Source organism: Puma concolor, chromosome C1 (assembly GCF_028749965.1).
Source record: "Puma concolor isolate L17-30 chromosome C1, mPumCon1.1.hap2, whole genome shotgun sequence".
NCBI classification, from domain to species: Eukaryota; Metazoa; Chordata; class Mammalia; order Carnivora; family Felidae; genus Puma; species Puma concolor.
The window spans coordinates 196,846,252-196,867,559 of record NC_141674.1 but is presented as its reverse complement, the minus strand read 5'-3'; the positions used below and the strand labels follow the sequence as shown (position 1 = coordinate 196,867,559).

General features: G+C 39.4%; 1 protein-coding gene and 1 long non-coding RNA gene across 5 annotated transcripts in view; one reads left to right on the top strand and one right to left on the bottom strand.

Annotated features, from left to right (window-relative positions):
* Positions 1 to 4,590: 4,590 nt before the first annotated feature.
* Positions 4,591 to 21,308, top strand: part of LANCL1 (LanC like glutathione S-transferase 1) — a 36,785-nt gene continuing 20,067 nt past the window's right edge. The window contains exons 1-3 of one of the 4 annotated variants that reach the window (XM_086719532.1): positions 4,591 to 4,639; positions 4,947 to 5,043; positions 8,376 to 8,493. In XM_086719532.1, the coding sequence (XP_086575658.1) occupies positions 4,963 to 5,043; positions 8,376 to 8,493 (199 nt within the window). In that variant the 5' untranslated portion in view covers positions 4,591 to 4,639; positions 4,947 to 4,962. The other 3 variants (XM_086719533.1, XM_086719531.1, XM_025935240.2) reach the window with 3 other exon arrangements.
* LOC147578657 (uncharacterized) overlaps positions 11,252 to 21,308 on the bottom strand; it is a 104,429-nt gene continuing 94,372 nt past the window's right edge. The window contains exons 2-4 of the long non-coding RNA XR_015255525.1: positions 17,898 to 18,043; positions 17,740 to 17,808; positions 11,252 to 17,641 (exon numbers count right to left, since the gene is read on the bottom strand). This is a non-coding gene — a long non-coding RNA (uncharacterized LOC147578657). The remainder of the gene's footprint in view (positions 17,642 to 17,739; positions 17,809 to 17,897; positions 18,044 to 21,308) is intronic.

The window sequence follows — 21,308 nt, the reverse complement described above, 5'->3', positions numbered from 1 at the left end:
GAGTGGGTCCTACTGTATTAGGACTGGTTTCCTTATAAGAAGAGATTACCAAACAGACATACAGAGATACCATATGGAAGACACAAGGAGAAAGCAGCCATGTGCAAGCTAAAGAGAGAGCCCTCAGAAGAAATCAACCCTGCCAACACCTTTGTGTTGGATATCCAACCTCCAGAACTGTGAGACAATAAATTTCTGTTGTTTAAGCCACCCAATCTGATGGCCCTTTGTTATGACAGCTCCAGAAGACTAGCACAGGTATGTCAATGCCAAACGTTTTTTCTTTTCAGTCAGAACTAGGGAGAGATTCTTTGGGTTCTTCAAACTAGCAAAGAGAGAACTTGTTCATACTTTGTATCTGAACTTTCAAAACAATTCTATACACTCCCCATAGCAAGTTTGGATCCACGCCTTATGCTATATTCAAAAGTAAACTCCAGGTAGGTTAAAGATCTAAAAAATAAGAAAATAAAATGCAGAAAGCCATCTTTGTAGCCTCAGAGTGGAGAAAGACTTTTTGGACACGAAGCTAAATCCTCAAATCCCAATGTCAAAGTTGGATGGGTTTCATTTCATTAAAATTAAGAATTAGAGTTCAATGAAAGACACCCTAGAAAAAGCTAACAGATTAGTGGAGATTCTAAAGCCAAAGGATACCTGCAATATCCTCCCCTCCAAAAACAAAAACAAAAGACAACTCCTGCAAATCAACAAGAAAACAGTGCAATACCTAAGAGGAAAATGGGTGAAGGATATGAATAAATAAATCTCAGAGAAAGGCCAGATGTCTAAAAGGTACATGAAGAAAAACTCAATCAACATCTTTAGCAACAAAAATACTGGAAGTTTAACCATCGATGACTTTTCCACATTGTCCATTAGAATTGCAAAAACTCGGGTCACCAGAGTGGCTGGCTCAGTCAGTTAAGCATCCAACTCTTGATTTCAGTTCAGGTCATGATCTCATGGTGGGGAAATCAAACCCCATGTCAGGATCTGAGCTTGGCATGGAGCTTGCTTAAGATTCTCTCTCTCTCTCTCTCTCTCTCTCTCTCTCTCTCTCTCTCTCTCTCTGTCTCTCTCTCCCTCTCCCCCTTCCCTCACTCTCATTATCTCTCTCTCAAAAACAAATTGCAAACACTAGAACACTAAATAATATCCAGTGTTGGAGAGGATATGGGAATGACAGAAACTATTAGATACTATTGAAGGGAATATAGATTCGTCCAATATTCTGGAAAGCAATCTAAAGGGACTAGGGAAACTAAGTATAAGATGTCCTTTGATTCAGCAATGGGTACAGTAGTCCCCCCTTATCTGTGGAAGCTATGATCCTCAGTGGATGCCTGAAACCACAGATAGCACTGAGTCCTACATATACTATGTTTTTCCCCCTAGGCATTCATATCTATTACAAAGTTCAATTTATAACTTAAGCATGGTAAGAGATAAACAATAATAATAGACAAATTATAAAAATATATTTTAATAAAAGTTATGTGCATGTGGTATCTTTTTCTAAAAATATCTTATTTTTAATTTTTTTCTTTTTATACGTTTATTAATTTATTTTGAGAGAGAGGGATAGAGAGCGAGCGAGAAGGGGTGGGCAGGCAGTGACAGAGAGAGAGAGAGAGAGAGAGAGAGAGAATCCCAAGCAGGCTCCACACTGTCAGCCTAGAGCCCAATGTGGGTCTCGAACTCACAAACCATGAGTTCATGACCTGAGCCAAAATCAAGAGTTGGAGGCGTAAGTGACTGAGCCACCCAGGAGTCCCTAAAAAATATCTTATTGTACTATATCACAGTATACTCACCCTTCTTCTTGTGATAATGTGAAATGATAAAATGCCTGCACAGTGAGATAGGTGAGGTGAACAACGTAGGCATCATGAGGTAGCATTAGGCTATTATTGAGCTTCTGACAATTTGTCACAAGGAGGATCATCTGCTTCCAGCGAAAGGTCGACCATGGGGAACTGACTGAAACTGCGGAGAAAGAAACCACCAATGAGGGCGGACTATGGTATATATCTCAAGAATACTCACATACAGATTGAGACGATGTGCCTGGATTTACCTGGCTGTATTATCTATGATGTGGAAGTGAGAAACAATGCCCATCCTTAGGGGAAAGGATAAGTAAAACGAGGTGGAGACAACTATGAAGATATTATACATTATCTAATACAACCAACTGTATACAGAGCAACACAGATCTAAATCACAAGTTGTTGAGTATTTGCAGCACTATTCCATTTATTAAAACACATACGAGGGCGCTTGGGTGGCTCAGTTGGTTAAGAAGTCGACTTTTGATTTCGGCTCCGGTTATGATCTCAGGGTTCCTGAGTTTGAACCATAAGCAGGGCTCTGCACTAGCAGCAAGGGGCCTGCTTCAGATCCTTTGTCTCTCTCTCTCTCTGTCCCTTCCCCACTCGCACATACACGTTTTCTTTCTCAAAAATAAATAAATGTTAAAAAAAAGTCTTTAAAGGACATTCCTACAAAACCCATATTTTCCAAAGGATGTATAAATTAAACATATTGTGGTGTTTGCTTTCTAGAGGAGAAAAATGGGTGGGAACTGGGAACTAAGAGAAAAATTAGAATAGAGTCTTGTATGCACCAATAATGTTATACTAAAAACCAAGGAGTATAATTAGCTCGTTTCTGCACCTGAGATTTAAATACACACACACACACACACACACACACACACACACACGCACACACACCCCAAAACCTCTCCCTAAGTTCCTCCTGTATTTTTCAGCACATTATTCCAGCAAGCTAAATCTTGAATGAGGATACTGGAATTAACCAGACAGTTGCCTAATCTTATTAAACACTTTTGGTTATACTATCTCTGTATTCACAATCCCTGGGGTAATTTGTCGCCTCCTCCCAGGGATAGTCGGCATTTGGCAATGTCTGTAAAAAATTTTTCTGTAAAAAATTTTTTGGTTGTCACCACTCAGGGATTGGGTGCTACTGGCACCTAGTGAGCAGGGGCCAGGGATGCTGCTAAATATACTGCAATGAACAAGACAGGCAACAGAGAAGCAACCCTTTCCAAATATCAATAGTGCTGAGATTGGGAACCCCTATAGTCTCTACACAACCTCACTGCATTTTTCCATTTACTTCTTCCGTCTTTGAGAGGCTGTCCTTCAAGCTGACCAAGATAACTCCTTTCCCCTTTCCCATCCTACTCTCCTACTTACCCTCCTTCCATCGTTGCCCGCTTCTACTCTTATTTCTGCTCAAGCACAATCAACAGTCTTAGTTTGCCTCTTTCCCCGTAGTAGTCATTAATCTATTAAATACCACACTGCTTTTAATTGCTCATATAAAGACTGTGAATGAGATAAAATGAGAGTAAGCCATTAATAATTCAAGAAAAGTAATTGATAAAGTGCCTCTCACTCCCTTTCCTCTTCTTCCTTATGAGTTGCTCCCCCACACACCCATCTATTAAAATAGGAAGGCTATCCAATTTGAGATTCACTGAGGGCCTCTACTAAATCTTCATGAATTAGGTGAAGGAGCTAACAAATGTCTTAGAAGTAACAGTTAAAAAACAGACTGAGCCAGAGGGGGTCAGAAGCCAAGGTGGCAGTGGGGTGGTGATTGAGCTTCAGTCATTGGATGTTTGATGCTTGAGAGTCCTCCACTGAAACCAGAGGAAGGCAAAGAGCAGAGAGAGTGACTGTTTCTGACTTTTTAAACTGAACTCCAAAATTCTCTGAGCAACAGAACGGGCCCAATGTGTACCAGGTGGGATTTAAGTGTAAATGAAAGGACTGATTTTCAGATAATGGAGACAGTTAAAACATTGAATTTCAAAGTTATGGATGTCCTGCTTTGTTGGACTTCGTTAATTTTTTTAAGTACTCGGTACACAGTGTTACAGTCCAATTTAGGCTAATGAGCACATCAAAATTCTTAAGAGCTGTGATTTGTGTTTTCATGCATTTTCCTTGAAGTGTTAATTGCCATTTGACAGCTTGTCCCTTAGGCATTCACATCTCTTCTTCAGTACCTTGGAGGTTAAATTATCAATTATCCCCAAAAGACTCTTTTTACAGCTCTTCAACATAATCCTGTTTTCTGTCCTTGATGAAGCTAATGGTGGCAGTGTTTTTTGGGGGGTTTTTTTGTTTGTTTGTTTGTTTTGTCTCTTTGGGTTTTGGGGGTTTGTTTGTTTGTTTTTTAGAAACAAAAGAAAAAGTTTGGAAGGTCTCTGGAGAGACATTATCCTCCCTGTTTTATTCAGTCTGAGCAGCAGAAATACGAATATGTTCAGATCTCAAGGCAGTCTTTTTTCTTCTACACATACATTCCTAATTTTTATGAATCATGTGGACCTGAATTATTTTTTTAATAAAAAAATATTAAGAGAGAAGAAAGGCAGGAAATATGGGGCACAATTGCACGTTACCCTAAGGTACGTCCGCATCCGAAGTACCCAGGAATTAAATCACCCTTATAGCTTTTAGAAATCACACTCCTGTCTCTTTAACAAACTGTAAGCGAGAAGAGGGCGGGCCTCCAGAGTGCCGAAGGTTCTGATTGGTCCGACTGGCAGGAAGTGGGCGGTGAAAGCGTGGCTTCTGTTGGTGTCCGAGGCTGCTGGGTGAGAGGCCGAGGCCTGGCTGGGCTTCTGGACGTTGTGCCGTAGCTTCAAATCGCGGGAGTGGGAACGGAGGGTGCAAAACGGGGTCCCTTCATCGCTGTGGGCGCGGGGCCCTGACAGCCTTTTCGCGGAGGTGCAGCGCCCTTGCAGCCGGGCCACGATCGGCGCGGGGTCCACTCAGACCACCAAGACCGCGGGGTGGCCCAGGAGCTGCAAGGAAGGTGTTGCCCGGCGGCTTGCCCCTGTCCTGGCAACTCGGCCGAGGCCCCTGTCTCAACCTAGGTTCTTTTTTTCCCCTGTTCTGCAGGCTCGCTTCCGGCGTCATGGCTCAAAGGGCCTTCCCGAATCCTTATGCCGATTTTAACAAATCCCTGGCCGAAGGCTACTTTGATTCTGCCGGGAGGGTGAGTTTGGGATACATCTGCCTGCATCCCTACCTCCATCCAGGCCCTGGTGTTCAGAAAGGAGCTCAGTTTTGCCTGAAAGAAAGGGATGAGCATCCCCTTTTAAAATATATATATAATTGGAAGATAAATATATCAAATACATGTCAAAATATGCAATTTGAGTTTTAACATTTGTAAAAGTCATTGTTACTAATAATTTATAATTGAAATAATCTCAGTCATTGATAATTTAAATTACAAAGATGACGAATATGGCGTTTTCCATGTAATTTTGCAGTTTTGTTCGATTTTGGTATGCATTTTTAAGAAGGGAGGAGTCCTGGTGGTGTGTCACATGTGCCATGTTATTGCTTTATATTTGTACACATATACGGGCAGGGTAAATGATGAGCGTAAATTGGAGAGTGTGGTAAAGACATCTTTAAACCGAAAGTGCTAAGAGAAATTAGGGACATAGGCCTGAAATTCTTCCTACTGTTGCCACTCTGCAGAACACCCCCACAGCTGGAAAGCAAAAACAAAACAAACAAAAAAAACCCAGTAAATTAATGGTTAGCACTTTATAAGCCACTGAGCAAAAGAGAAGCTGGATGTAAGATACCAGAGGCCTGTGTTTTCTCATGCCTCTTTGAGTGAATGTAATTGTTAAGGGGGAATACAGTTCTTTTTAAGAATACCTAGTTGAGAAATCAGAGTGCATTAGGTTGGAAGAGTGATCTCTTTGAAGTGCACACACTTTTAATTCTACCAATTTATTCCTTCTAAACTCATCATGCGCAAAGCATTTCATATGTATAAAGGCCTTAGAGATTTTGTTATCTGCCAAGTCAACTCTATGTGGCTCTTTTGGTTCTTTCCTTAAAACACTTGTCACTATGGATTAACTTAACATAATCATCAGTAATGCAAGTGGGAGGGATGAAGTAGATGGAGAAGAGTTGCAGGATAGAAGAGTACCAAAGTATGTATGAATCTAGAGTCAGTCGATTTTTTTTAGACCAAAATTGAACTACCCAAGCAAAGCTTCTTAGAACAATCTTGACGTCATATGGCTTCCTTTTGGCCATTTGGACCTGTGTTCTGTCTAGCTTTGCCGATCCTGAAGCTCAAGTATTTTGTCTGGTCTTGTTGGAGAAAGACCTGCTGTTTCATGCTAACTTGGCAAAGAGAACGTTTGAGGATTTATCCAAATGACACAAGCCTTCAGTAAAATACAGCTTGCTGTTCAGACTGTTTATAAATTAAATGTTTTTACCAATTTAACTGTTTCCACGGGAGAAAAAAAGGTATTCATAAATTTAAACTCTGGTCCAAAAATAAAGTGATTTATCACCTAATACATGGTTTTGGAGAGATTCCAGAAAGAAACGAGCATACCAGTTCTAAAATTGTTTAACGTTGAACATCAAGGTTCAGACCCTGGAGATCTGTCCTCCTTAATTTGTTAACGCAGACCTTCCAATTAGGAATTGGTCTGTTTTCTCACGTCTATAAAAAAAAGGGGGGGGGGCTTTTGGAGACTGCAAATTATTGCTAGAGTTTGAATAATTTTGTGGTCTGCCACAAACAATCAATTTTCTCAGGCAGGTTACCTTTATTAAATGCAGTTATATGACAAATAGGAAGTGACTTCCCTTCCTGAGATTGAGGTGTTCTCATTCTTGGGCTCAGAGTAAGGCCAGGCAAGACGATAAATTATCCATGATCTATGAACAGAAAATGACATGTTCTCATGTAGATGCACTCTTCTATCTAGTTGAGATTTATAGACCTTTTATATTAATACTGAAGTATATTTTATCTTACTAAATGTATTTTCAAGACTTGTTGAAATCTTGTTGAAATCTTAAGCTCTTGGCAGAAATTGTTAAATAATGGGAGTGTGTCTGTCAAACAATGTGGTTTCTTCTTCAGAGTATAAAATAAGGGATCATAGTGGTGCTTCAGGATAAATAATCAGATATGGTTGATAGTCTGGTTTGCCTTATCAGAGATGCTCTTCAGAAGTAAAATTTTATATCTTTTATAATAATTCTGATACTGTCTTCTTACTTTTTTCAGTGTTGAGATGCCCTTTTTAAAAAATGAAATTATGATGCTAACAGGTAGTAGTTAGGTTTGTTTATAATCCTTACGTGGTGAAATGAAATGTTTGTAACCATGTGATATTCCCCAACCTTTTTGAAATTTTACTGCTTTGTAAAGTCCAAGTCTGGGAATCACAGCAGGTTCCTAAAATTTTTGAGGGATACATTAAAGTGACCTTTTAAGACACTTCATGATTCAGTGTATACAGAACTTTCAAAATGTTTTTCAGTTGCTTGTAGGATGAATAACATAATGATTACGTGGGCCTAACAGTTTGCTCAGCATCTATGGGCCTTCATATGGATGTCACTAACCCACAGCCCCCACTTTAGTGTGCTTTTAATCCATATCCAACTAATTACTTGTTATAGACCCTTGGACTGCTTAAATTTTTTAAAAAAATATCAACATTTATATCCCTGAATGTGAAAGACCCAAGGCCCATGATTTCATTTGATCCTCAAAGTACTTTTTGAAATTGGTGGGGCAGGTATTATCATCCTGACTTTATAGAGGTAACTGAAGCATAAAGAAGTCATATGTAGAGCGAGATCACCCAGCCAATCACAGATAAAGATATAGGCAGCCTTATTCATCTGGGCAAAGCCCCTCCTTTGCCAGGCACTATGCTGGGCACGGGTTTTTTGATACTAGGTCTGATATTCTTTCTACTCTGCCTAAGCCTCCTGATATCCCTGAATTTATTTTGATTTTCTTATCCTACTTCTACAATTTGTAAAAATTGTTTATCCATTTTTTCACAGATGGACTTTAATAAATGTTTATCCTCATTTTTTAAATAACAAAAACAACTAGAGTGTTTCTTTTGGAAATTAATATTGCTGCTGCTTGAATGTCTAGAAAATAGCAAACATCTTATGATTTGTGCTTAGTTTATTAAAATGATTTTTATTATAATAAAAATATTGGTTTAAATAACAGATGTTCCCTAATAGGTGGAAATTACAGCAGTCTATTTTAGCATTTATTTACAAATTTTATGTAAAACATTTAAGTTGCAACAAAAGTATTTCCTGCCTTGAGTAGGAAAATATAGTAGCACTTTAAAGTTTTATTAATTTGTTGTTAAGAATAAAATAATTGTCCAGTTCTCCCAGGCAAAAAAAAAAAAAATGTGACCTAAGTGGAAATGAAGTACCCTCCTATTTTTGATGGCCTATAGTCTGGGAAGTTGAGTGGTCCATATTTTTTGATACTTGATTTCCCTTTAATACCTACAGCTAACTCCCGAGTTCTCACAACGCTTGAACAATAAGATTCGAGAGCTTCTTCAGCAAATGGAGAGAGGCCTAAAGTCAGCAGACCCTCGGGATAGCACTGTTTACACTGGCTGGACAGGTATGAAGTGCTGACCGTGAGCTGGCATAAGCATTACAGAGGAGAGCCAAAGCATTACCTTTGGAGAGCTGTCTGACAGGATGGGACGCCCTTAAGTGCTTACTGCATCTGTATATGAGTAATTGCTTCCGGGAGAATGTGGTGCTCTCAGCCTAGCCTTGATATCTTTGGGTTTTTAACAGTGCTCTGAATTTAGGGCAGGGTAAGCATAGTCATGGAATATGTCATACCTGACACAAATTTGGATAGCTGCTTGTGGAAAGAAAACATGATGCTTAGCATTACATAGTCAATTTGGAGATGGAATTTCAGTGGGAAGAGCTGGGAAGCATCTCAGAATACAACATGTGAAACAGAAATAAAGGCAATTTATCCACAGGAAACAAACAGGGATCGTACACGAACACAGCGTGAACCATAGATTGCTTGAACTGATCCTTCCAGATAGTCATCGCTAGTTGGTTTGCATTCACTGTTTTGCTGGTCATTGAGACGTGGACAAAATTTGGGAAGAAATAGTATATAGGTTTCAAGGAAGTGAGAGAGAGACAAATCAAAGAAGGAACGCTGAAGAACTTGAGTTAGTTTACTGATGTAGAGAGACAGAAAGACGGCTTTATAATCTTGAAGAAGCACGGTTTAGAGACTCCGTGTTTTCCAGTTACTCAGAAAAGAAGGCAAAAGGAGGAACAAGTTTTCAGCTCAAGGAATTAGATTTTAAGGCAGTGTTGCTTGTCATGAAAATGCAGGTTCCTGGGCCTCACAGTGGAGATATCAGTTTAGCGGGTCTTGAGTGAGGCCCAGGAATATGCATTTTTCAAGCCTCAGTGGTCCTGATGTATATAGTCCTCTGTGGACTGCACTTGGAGAGCTTTTCTATGGCAGGAATTTACTAATAGCAAACCTTTTAGTAATGACAAGTGATTCTGTCCTTATGAGGGCGAGGAGGCAGATAAAAATCAGAATAAAATTCTGTTAGGGATATTTAAGGTCATTATTTTCTAAAATAAAAGGAATGGACTAGTTAATGTTCGGCCTGCCTTCTTAGCTTCGTTTTATAATTTTGGGGGATTTTAGAAGCTTAATACAAGGTTTATTGAAAATGAGAATAAATGTGAAAGTATTTTGCTTCAAGAAGAAAGTTGTAACAACATTTCTCATTTAAATGAACATTACTATTTTTTATTTAAAATTGTGAGAATCGGGGCTCCTGGGTGGCTCAGTTGGTTAAGTGTCCAACCCTTGGTTTTGGCTCAGGTCATGATCTCACAGTTCGTGGGATCAGCCCCACGTTAGGCTCCACGCTGACTGAGGGGAGCCTGCTTGGGATTTTCTCTCCCTTTCTCTCTGCCCTTGCCTTGTTCATGCTCTCTCTCTCTCAAAATAAATAAACTTTAGAAAAATTAAAAAATTAAAAAAAATAAAATTACAAGTATTTGAGCAAAATAGAACAAGTACAATGCATAGTTATCTTTAGCTTTCCTCTTGATTTCCACATCTAAAGCCCACACTTACAGATCTTTTCCCAATATATTTGGAGTTTCTATTATTTTGTTATTCCTGGCAAAAAAAAAAAAAAAAAAAAAGAATAAGACAGATGGCTAGATTTAATTCCCTGACTACAAAAAGAATGACTGAAATCTCTGTCCTACTCACTCATTCAGGTGAGCTATTATTATTACATATTATAAGGTACGTTGCTTTAGGGAGAAAAGAAGTGGGAATTGACTTCAGGTTTGAATTAGTATTTTGACATTGTTGAAAAACCATCAGTCAGGCCCTCTACTGCTGGGGCTGAATGAGATACTAAAGGTTAAATAGAAGAGGAAATAGAAAAGGAATTCCACTCCAAGTAAAATGCAAGTGTGGCTAAATGTTTTGGCAGTATGAGTTTCCAGCGTCATCTCCTTTGAATGCCAATATCCTTCAACTTTTTGTCTTTAAGTATTTATGATACTTACTGCTGGATCCTGAAAGCAGCTTATATGGCAAGTGTCTTAGGCAAATTGGCATTCTAAGCAGTTTGGGTTGTTTTATGATGTAGCATAAAATCTTCTAGATAAATTTGCTAATGGCTTTGGAGGGAAGGGATCCTGATGTCTGCTAATTGAGCACTGTTAAAAAGCCATTATTCCCACATAAAATGGACTGTCTCCTCCAATGTTTTCGTAAGTAAAATGCTTTTGTTCCCTTGCCAGTGTTCAGACGGTCTGAATAGCATAAAACTCTTGAGTTGCATAAGAAACTACGTAATGCTAATTTGACACAAGAAATCATGTCAGTACCTTCTCTTCCCATTGTTCTATCTTACCAAGTATCATCTCTTCATTATTGCTATTTTATTGCCATTAAGTGGATTCATAAACATTTTAAGGTAATAAACACACTTGGTGTTGTGTGTCAAACCAGTGTTTACATAATTATGTATTAATTTGTATGTTACTCTTTGTATTCCCCTTTCTGTCTTCCAAAGAGGGATACTTTTTAGAAAATAAGGATTCTGTTTTCTTTAATTTGTTCCCAAAATTTAGTGTCATATTTTTTATAAATATTAATTGTTGTTTGTTCTTGTTGCTAACTTGTCCAAAATTATATTACTTTGGGAAACACTAATTTATTACAGAAAAGCTTTAAAACTTGATCACCTTCTTCAGCATTGGTATTTATTGAGCATTTGGTGATCATTATGTAGTTTGTATGAGAGAACTTTATGATTATTATTAATTAGAACTTTAAGTTACCATCCTATTTTGTTAAGTTTCATTCCCCAGTGGAAGTATGATCTAATAGTTAATGCTCATTCAGATAGAATTAGGATTTAGAATAGGGTTAGGTTCTGCTGCACATATATGAAAAAACCAAAATGACAGTGACTTAAATAAGATAGAAGTTTATTTTTCTCTTCTGTAAAAGAAGGCCAGTGCAGTTCAGGGTTGATATAATGGCCTCAGGATATCTTTCTGCTATATCATCCCTCAGCCACTGGCGTCTACCTCTTGGCTAGATCACTGCTGAAGATTAATGCATCACATCAGCCTTTCAGGCTGCAGAAAGGAAAAAGAGTCCAAAAAAAAAAAAAAAAGAATGCATTCCTCTCCTTTATTTATTTTTTTTAAGTTTATTTATTCATTTAAGAGAGAGAGTGCAAGCCGAGAGGGGCTGAGAGAGAGAATCCCAAGCAGGATCTGTGCGGTCAGCATGGAGTCTGATGCAGGGCTCTATCCCATGGCTGTGAAATCATGACCTGGGCCGAAACCAAGAGTCAGAAGCTTAACCAACTGAGCCCTCTCATCCAACAAGCTTCCCTTGTCCCCTTTTAAAGGACTTTCTGGAAGCCCCACTCAACATTTCAACTCTACCTACTTTTCATTGTCTGGAACATAGTCACATGGTCACTCCTGTCAGGAAGGATAGTAAACGTAGTCTGTTAGCTGGGGTTAAGTGGATTTGGGGTAAGATCCTAGTAATCTCTGCTATAAGTCCTATATAACAAGAAAAATGATTTTTTTTATTGTTTGCACAAAGCATTTGGACAATGAGCCTTAATTTTTTTCCACCTACAGAAAGATCTCTAACGTCTGCCAATTTGGAGGGAATTTTTATCTTTAAAATATTTTGAAGTTTCCTAAACAATATTTTTTCTGCTCTGGGTGTCTAGGGAGACTCACATTTGGAGTTTGTTTCAAAACACTTTTATTTTAATTTTGTTTTCATTTCAATAAGTAATAGTCCTTTCATAAAACCTGCCATTGAAAGCAAGTATGATAGGAATGCCAATTCATAAGTAATTTTTCTAGAGCTAAGTGTAACTTCTATCAAGAAAGGGGCTGCAGCTGGTTCTAAAGACTGTGAGATGTTAGCGTTTTCTCAGCGTGACTGAAATGTTACCTGCCTCTCCTTTCCACATCCTCTCAAACTCCTGCTTGCTTGTCACAGGGTTATAAAATTCTTAATTTGTTTGTACCCTGCATTAATCCATAGTAAACCCCATAGTCATATGTCTGTGTTTCTGCTTTGTGACTACAAAAAGCTACAAATGGAAACTGTCCAGCTTCATAATACCTCATTCATGCTATGACTGGATTTGCCTCAGTTGCTCACTTGATCTTGAAAATGAAAGTTTTAGTAAAGAAGCCCATGTGGTTTTGTTTTGTTCTTTTATTTTTTTAAGTTTATTTATCTATTTTGAGAGAGAAAGCATGTGCAGGGGAGGGGCAGAGAGAGAGGGGGAGAGAGAGAATTCCAAGCAGGCTCCTTGCTGCCAGCACAGAGCTCAATGCAAGGCTCGAAATCACAAACCGTGAGATCATGACCTGAGCCAAAACCAAGAGTCGGATGCTTAACAGACTGAGCCACCTAGGTGCCGTGCCCATGTGTTTTTAATATCACATATGCACTTAAAACTGAAAAATTGGACTCCCATCATTTTTTCCCACTTTCTATTTTTTTAGGAAAAATTGAGACTAAGAGTGACAAGCTACTTATTAGAATTTCTGTACCTGTGTTATATATGCTTTAGAAAACACTGTGTGCATAATGCTTTACTGGTAAGGGTGATGTGTACAGGTTAAATAAAAATTTAAAAGTAGCAAGTCATTGCTTTAGAAAGTACATTGCCTTTACAAACTAGTTTACAACTGAAATTATCTTGGCTTTTATTACAAAATGGAAGCAGAGGATATAACACAGTGATGAGAACGGTCAATGTAGGCTTTTAATAGGATTCAAGCATCATTTTCACTAAAGCCTACATATTTACATGCTGTGTGTGTCACAGTGCAGTTTTACAGTCTGTATTCCTGACTTTTACCTTTTTTTTTTAAATGTTTATTTTTGAGAGAGTGAGAGAGACAGAGCCCAAGTGGGGGAGGGACAGAGACAGAGACAGAGAGAGAAAGAGAGAGAGACACAGAATCCAAAGCAGTCCAGGCTCTGAGCTGTCGGCACAGAGCCCGATGTGGGGCTTGAACTCACAAGCTGTGATACCATGACCTGAGCCTAAGTCAGAGGCTTAACTGACTTTTACCTTTTTTTTTAAATTATTATTATTCACAACACAGAAATAAGATGCCTTTACCCTAGGAAAGAAAGGAGGGGAGAATTGTTCAAACCTGCAGCTGTCTCATATTGGCCATTGAGGCAGTTACGGTAATACATCGCTCTGGGGTTCATGCTTATCCAGGAATGAAGTATTGTGAATAATCAATTTTGTAGGCAGTAATTGAGAGTTAACAAATTATTACTGATGTTCAGAAACAAGAATTCAGTAATTTAATAATAAAATATATGGAGTAAATTTTGGTTCCCAAGGGAATGAGGATCATCAATATGCAGTTTCATGATCATTTGACTGATAAAGGACAGAAGTAAAGATTAAAAATGATGCCTATTAATAAAACGTTGCTGGGATTGACATTTGAATGACGGGATCCAGTGTGTGCACACATATGCCAGTAACTAATGTTATATGCCAGGACACCATTCTAAGCGCTTGGCATTCGTTAACTAACCTAAATCTCAGAACAGCTCTGTGGTGTGGATACTCTTTGTATCCCCATTTCACAGATGAGAAAACTGAAGCAAAGCAAGGCTGAGTACCTATTCCAGGTTACATAGCCAGTAAATTAGAAACTTAAGCTTCAGCTCAGCAAGTCTGGCTTTAGAGGCCCTGTCTTTACCCCACGAGAGTGTGTGCCTGTGTGTGTATTTACTCTCCACTTCTACATCTGGGTTCACTCCCTACATTTTAGGATGTATCACGTATGGAGAATGTGCGCACATGAGCTGTAGGGTGGGGTCGCTTGAGCAGTGGTAACATGATGATACTCGTGCTGTCCAAACATTTTAGAGGTGACTAATGACTAGTGAGTTTTAAGTGTTTTAGAAAAAAATTAGGATAAAACATGAAAGGAATTTGGAAGGAAAGAGGGAAACATGAGCTAGACAGGCAAGAGTAATAACTATTTAAAAGTCTTTAGAAAGAAGTTATTTGGGATCGGACATAAAGCAAACCGTGGAAAGATTTATGGGCATTTGCAGCCAGAAAAATGAAATCTCCAGCATTGTGCTATAGAAGTTGTTTCCATGCTTCCTAATCCTAAATTAATATATTCAGCATGGTTTCAGGGTAGAAAATTCACTGGGCCAGAACAGAAGCTTTTCCTCATAATTGCTTGTATTTGAAAACGCTTGTTGTGGATCTTCTCATATGAAGTATCTGTTAGTCTGAAAATAATCGGTAGCTGTTACAGCTGTTAATAAGCAATATTTGAAATGAACAGGCCCAGTTCCTTTCACTGAACTTTATAGTTCTTTATAGAATTCCTTTATAGAATATCCTTTATAGAATTTCGTACATTGAAGTGTAATGCATCGTGATACTGATGTATGACATGTGCCAGCAATAAGCACTGAATTGTTCGCTCTTAGCCATAATCCTTTCCTGCTGGACTTACCAGGAGTTCTTTACAGAATGTGCTCCCAGCTTGTGAAGCAAGGAAAACATTTCTGTTCTTTAGGTGCTCCATCAAGAACTGCTCTTTATGCCTGTGCACATAGCAGCAGACAGTACGGAAAAATGACAAGCATGGAGTCCCCTTAAGATCATACCCAATGGCCAGCTACTAAGTGGTCCTAGGTGGTGTCCTGGAATCTGTTGGGACTCATTCGAGAGCCTGATGGCACCTATCTTTGGGCTGCTCTGGTTTTCATTCCAGGTAGCTTCCAGGGAGGAAGAGATTTTAAAGTACCTTAATAAAATAGAAATTATAAAGCACTGGTGAGGAATTGATATTACAGAGAATTAAATGAGCAGATGAGGTATTTTTGTGTTAGAAATAAGCATTTAGGAGAAAAGATTGCTTCCCTTGCAGATAGCATAGTAGAAAAGTTAAGTAAACCCAAGAGATAGCTGATCTCACTAGTGTCTTTAAGAAAGAATGAGGGAAAGTGCTAGCCCTCATTTAATTTCATTTTTTCCCAGTCTTAACTATGATGATTCCTAAGGGAAATGATGATCAGCTCACACTTAAACACACACACACACACACACACACACAGGACTCTAGGGGCTTTAGTTCTAAAAGACATAACCCAATCTTCTATAACCAACTCACAAAGTTAATGAGGCTAAGATCAGCATATATTTCCCCTTTTCAAGTATTAGATAACATTTTAAATAAGAGGATATGCAGCATAATCCCTGGAGTAATATTAACTTGCGCTCTAAATGCAAGTCATTAAAGTGTTTCAAGATGCTGTTCCTCTGATCTGCCAAATGTATAGCCTTTGAGCTACAGCTTTAGCACGTGGGGCTTAGTTTCTGCTGATACCAGACTTATTTGAAAGGAATCACTCTGGCCAGGTACCTTTTCTTTGCAACTTCATCTTTTTATTACGTAACTTTTCAATGAGAGCCAGCATTTCAGTGTCTAATTTGAGCCCCAGCCAAGTGTCCTTCACCTTCATGAGAAGCGCCTGTGCCTCGCAGCCAGCGCTGCCAAGGCAAGTGGAAGGAAAAAAGGGCATGGATCCACACTGGGTTTATTAGAGCCCTTCACAGTGAGCACTAGATAGAGAACTGCCAGAGTATCACCTACTTCCTTTCTGACTGCACTTTTTACTGTGTTGATTTCATTACACTGTAGGTTATCTTAAGTGGCTAAGATACGGGCTTGAAACAAGTATAGGGTTCAAATGCTACCAGTGTGCTTGGGCGAAACACTGAGAACAGGAAGAGAATGTTGATAGACCAGAAGAAATGGCAGGAGGGAAAGAAAGAAGCCTATCTAAGCAATTTGACTTTTCTAGACAACACCAAGGAGGCGGGGCTATGTTTTGTCATTTTGATTCTGAGCATCTTCAGCATTTAACACAATGCCAGGTCTATAGTTGGTGCTTAATAAATATTTGTTGAATGAATGAACGAATGAATGAATGGACAGTGTCCTGCTATTACTATTCTAGCTACCACCTATGCAAGCTAAAAACAGTCACTTAAACAAAACTAGATGGAATGGGAAGAGAGTGGAATTCAACTCATTTCATTTCTGTTAGGATGTAGAAGAGTTAATCACATCTCTTTCCCCTTGACTTCTGATCCAGTTGAGAAATGAACTTGGAAATTAGGTAGGGCTCATGACCTCTGCTTTATACTTGGTAAAGCTGGATAGAGAGCCTATTGTTTAGACGTGGATGTCAAGTGGGTTTCTTCCTTCTTGCCACCTGATTTGAACTTACCTCCTTAGACTCAAACAGAGCATCTGGATAGCCCATGTATGGATTACCCCTTGGGAAACAGGAGAGAAAAGAGGGAGAGCCTGAAAACAGAGAAGACTCCCAGAAGCTCAAGAGAGGGGCCAGATGGCACGTGTATAGGGAACATTTTTCTAGTCAGAGGAGCCAGTAAGGGTGGAGAGAGGCAGGGACATGGGAAGAAGAGTATAGTTCCCTCTGTACTTTCTGTCCCTTTCAATCAGGCATCACAAATAAGATGGAGTCACTCTTTCAACACTCGGTAAAGTTCACAGTATAATGGAGTTGGGCATTTATTTAGTCACTGTGTGCTGGGGACTTGTACTGATCAGCATGATCCACAGTAGCTATAGAGTAGCTACTATTATTTCCATTTTATAGGTAAACATGCTTAGGCACAGAGAGGTTTAGTAAGTGAGGTAAAATCACACAGCTAGTGAGTGGTAGAGTGAGGCTTCAATCCCAGACATCAATTCCTGAGCCCGTGCTCTTAATGACCAGTATGCTGAAAGATTTATCACCTATTAATGGCAGTCTGAATAAAAGACTAGGAGCACTTCCTAATTTGACAGTTATGAAGCAGGGTACTGAGGGAAGGAGGAGGAAAGTATGATGTGTCCTTTTTTGAAAATCTGTTTTCCTCTCAGACAGTCAGCTCTGGAAATGCATCAGAGAGAAAAGAAGACACGTGTTCCAAGTGCTTTTTTGCCGTCTGCCTTTCCTACTTCTCTGTGCGGGGCGATACTACGTAATTAATGGTGCAGAGGCACACTGGTCTTCTCCCCATGCTACCTGTACTCCCGATGCGCAGCGGCTTGTCATGCTTGGCTTTCCTCTGACAGCTGAGCAGAGCTACTGGTCCGGGCAGTGTCCACTGCAGGCTCCGTGGAGAGCGCTGTGCACAGAAACAGCAGTGACTAGGAATGGGAACTGTGCCCTAAAGACAACTGTGATTTTGTTGAAAAAATAAACAGCATATCAGAAAGTACCAACCTGATGTAGACAGATGATCATACTGTACAGGGTTAATTAGAGAAAACAGTCACTTATGTTTTCATAAATCTGAAAGGAAAAAAGAAAAATGTGGTAATTGATGAACTTTCAAAGTTTTGACTAGGGAACAGTTTATTTGAAACTCAGTCATCCATCACCTTCCAGGGAGTCCCCGCTTCCGTACCGCTCAGAACCATTAAGACCATCCTTGGTGTTAGCATCTCTAGTGACTCCAGCAGTATTGCAATCTGAACACGGCTCTTCCCACCAGATTACACGAAGAGAATCTTGAAAAGACCCTGACCTGCAAGCAAATACTTCGTAAGAGGATGTGCAATGGCAGAGGTTTTCACATCAGTGCAGACTGGTCATAAAATAAATGAATAATGTTAAGGCATAATCTCTAAAATGCAGACTCACAGACAAGTGTTTTTGAGAGTTCACACATCTGTGGAGATTTTTATCATCTCCATATACATTTGAGAGACACCAAGGTCTTGATTGGTCAAGATGAATAGGACTAATGATCCCTCAGAAATTCAAAGGCTTGGTATTAATTATTTCTCAACAGCTGGCTATATTTATAGTACTACTGGGGATAAGTAGCTGAGTAAGGAAATTGCAGATTTAGAAGTGTCCCTAAGCAGTTTATCCTCCCTTCCCCAAGTAGTAGCTACAGAAGGAAACCGAACAGAAAAATCTAGTTCAGAGCTTCCATACTAAAAATCAGGACAGATTCCTATTACAGCAAAGTTCTCTTCAGTCCTCACGGTATCATTTTTTCTTTAAATTAGTTACCAACATTCCAAAAACAGATTTCTAGGATGAACTGTGGGGGCAGTGCCAGGCTTCCTGAACTTCTTATGCAGAATGACATCTGTCTCTGGTGTTCAGAGCAGTGCTGTCCTTAGAACGTTCTGCAGTGATAGAGAAGTTATTTTGTTGTCCATTATGGCAGCTGCTAGCCACCTGTAGCTCTGGAGCATTTGAAATGTGGCTAGTGTGACTGAGACACTTCATTGTAAATTGTTCACTTTTAATTTGTGTAGACACTTACGGTTAGAAGCTGTCATATTGGCCCCCCAGTTATAAGTAACCAGACAAGATTTAGGAGTTGTAAGCTCAAAGTAGTGTATGTCTGGACTACTTCTGGCCTTTCAGACCACAAAGGAGGTTTTTGTTTTTGTTTTTTTTTTTTTTTTTTTAGTTAAAAGCAACCCCTGCCTACATAGGATTGATGAATCTTGCAGCCCACTTGCTCCTGAAGTGCATCAGAGAATCATTGACTACTCTAGTAGTCACATGATTCCCCACACCTTTGGAGGACATTTGTCCAGCCTCTCTCCCCTGAATTCTGGACTCCTACATCCAACTGCCTATCTGACCTCTCTGCTTGGATGTCTAGTGAACATCCCAAACCTGAACTGTACAGGTTTGGCTCATTCTCTGCCTCTTCCCCACTGCCATGTCCTGTGTTAGACGTGCCTAGTGCCCACCCATATCTGGTGTCCCTCTCCTTCTGGACTCCTAGGAGGATTAAACCTCTCAACTTCAGTGTAGTTACGTGAGGCAACCTCTTCGAGTCCAGGGGTTGCAGGTGGAAGTGGCATGTGATTTCAAGCCAAAGCGTGTAATTGCTGGTGTTTTCTTCATGTGGTAGGTGTCCAGGATGCAGTTCCCTAACGAAGTCCTGCATGTTCAGTCCCATCTTGGAGGGCCTGGACTAACCCATCAGGTTACCTTTGAAAAATGCCTTTTTTAAAAAAATACTACTCCTCAACATAAACCAATCATAGATTAGCATCAAACCTAAATTTCTATGTCTGGTTTTAATTTGAACCCCCAAGGAAACTGTCCTTATTAACCATGTCATCTCCTAGCCTTCTCATCCACATGGATTTTCTCAGGTAATTAATTCCACTCTCCGGGAGTACCATGCACTGGCTCCAGTTCAGTCTTCCCCTTGTGGTCCACGCCCCATCATACCTCCTTCTCCTTGATGGTATTGTTTTTCACCCTGGGATGGAGGGAATACTTCTACCCACTTCTGTCCATGCTTCTTCTACCAACCCAGCCTCCAAAGCTGTGAATAACTAAGGAATGCACTTGCCATATCTAAAGCATTTACTGACTTCACATGCTTGATTCTAAAAGGTACTTGAATGATTTTTTTCTTAATCTTATATTTATCTGGATTTGCATGTAAAATAGAGGGGGTATCCCTATTACAACTTTCCTATACCCTATAGGAAATGAAGTACGACCAACCAGAGTAGCAATAATCTCTTGTTCCTGAAGGAGAATACTCATTTCTGAACAGGATTAGTTATCCCAAATGCTTTATTGGTCACCTTTAATGACTTTGGGATTAATGGGCAAATAATGGATTAGATTTTGCTTTATTCATTTCTTAATGTATCTCTCTTCATATGGATTATTTTCCCATTTAGAATATGTCAATAAGTTTAAGTCATATATATGAGCAAATTTAACAAGACAATAAAATTCAGACCAAAAAAGCATTAGTTTTCATAGCCTAATAATGACAGTAGTTATCAGAGAGTGGACCAGCTAAGAAATAGGATATTTTAACATCAATTTTATGTCAATGAAGATGTCAAAATCCCTCCAGATTTAAGGGCAGGGGGCAGCTTTATTTTTTTTTTCTTTCTTTTTTTAAATGTGTATTTACTTATTTTTGAGAGAGAGAGTACACGCACAAGCAGGGGAGGGCAGAGAGACAGGGAGAGAGGATATCCCAAGCAGGCTTCATACTGTCAGCACAGAGCCTGACACAGGGCTCAAACTCACAAAAAGTGAGATCATGACCTGAGCTGAAATCAAGAGTTGGATGCTTAACTGACTGAGCCATCCAGGCACCTTTTTTTTTTTCCTTTTTATAAAGTAATTCTAATATCTAAAACTATTTGAAGTATATTTTTACAACTAAATGCAATCAAAATTTATTTTTGAATGTTTATTTATTTTGAGAGAGTGAGTGTGTGAGGGGCAGAGAGAGAGGAGGAGAAACAGAATCCCAAGCAGGCTCTCCACTGTCCGCACAGAGCCCCACGCAGGCCTCGATCCCACAAACTGTGAGATTATCACCTGAGCCAAAATCGAGTGGGACGCTTAATCAACCGAGCCAGGCACCCCAATGCAATCAAAATTTACATCTGACTTTAGTCTTTTCTGTTCTGGAAGAAAAGGTGAAAGGGTAGAAGAAGGAAGCAAATCTCCTTTATCCTGCCTTTCGCTTAGTGAACAATATAGAATGAAATTTTATCCGCTGCTAAAATTTAAGCCCCAAATACTCTGATTAAGTGGCACATCCTGTGATAAAAAGAAAAATGAAACATTAAAAAGATTAAGCTCCATATATCATCCTGTGTTGAGTCTCATGACCAGTTTGGATGGTTGTTATCCTAGAAGCCAGTACGAATGTTCTTTCTCATTATATTAAATGTCATTTACAGGCTGAAATCATACTTGGGGATGAGTTTATGAATGGATACAACTGCAGTCCTCCCTCCCAAACCTGGCCCTGCCCTAGAGGCATATTAATATCT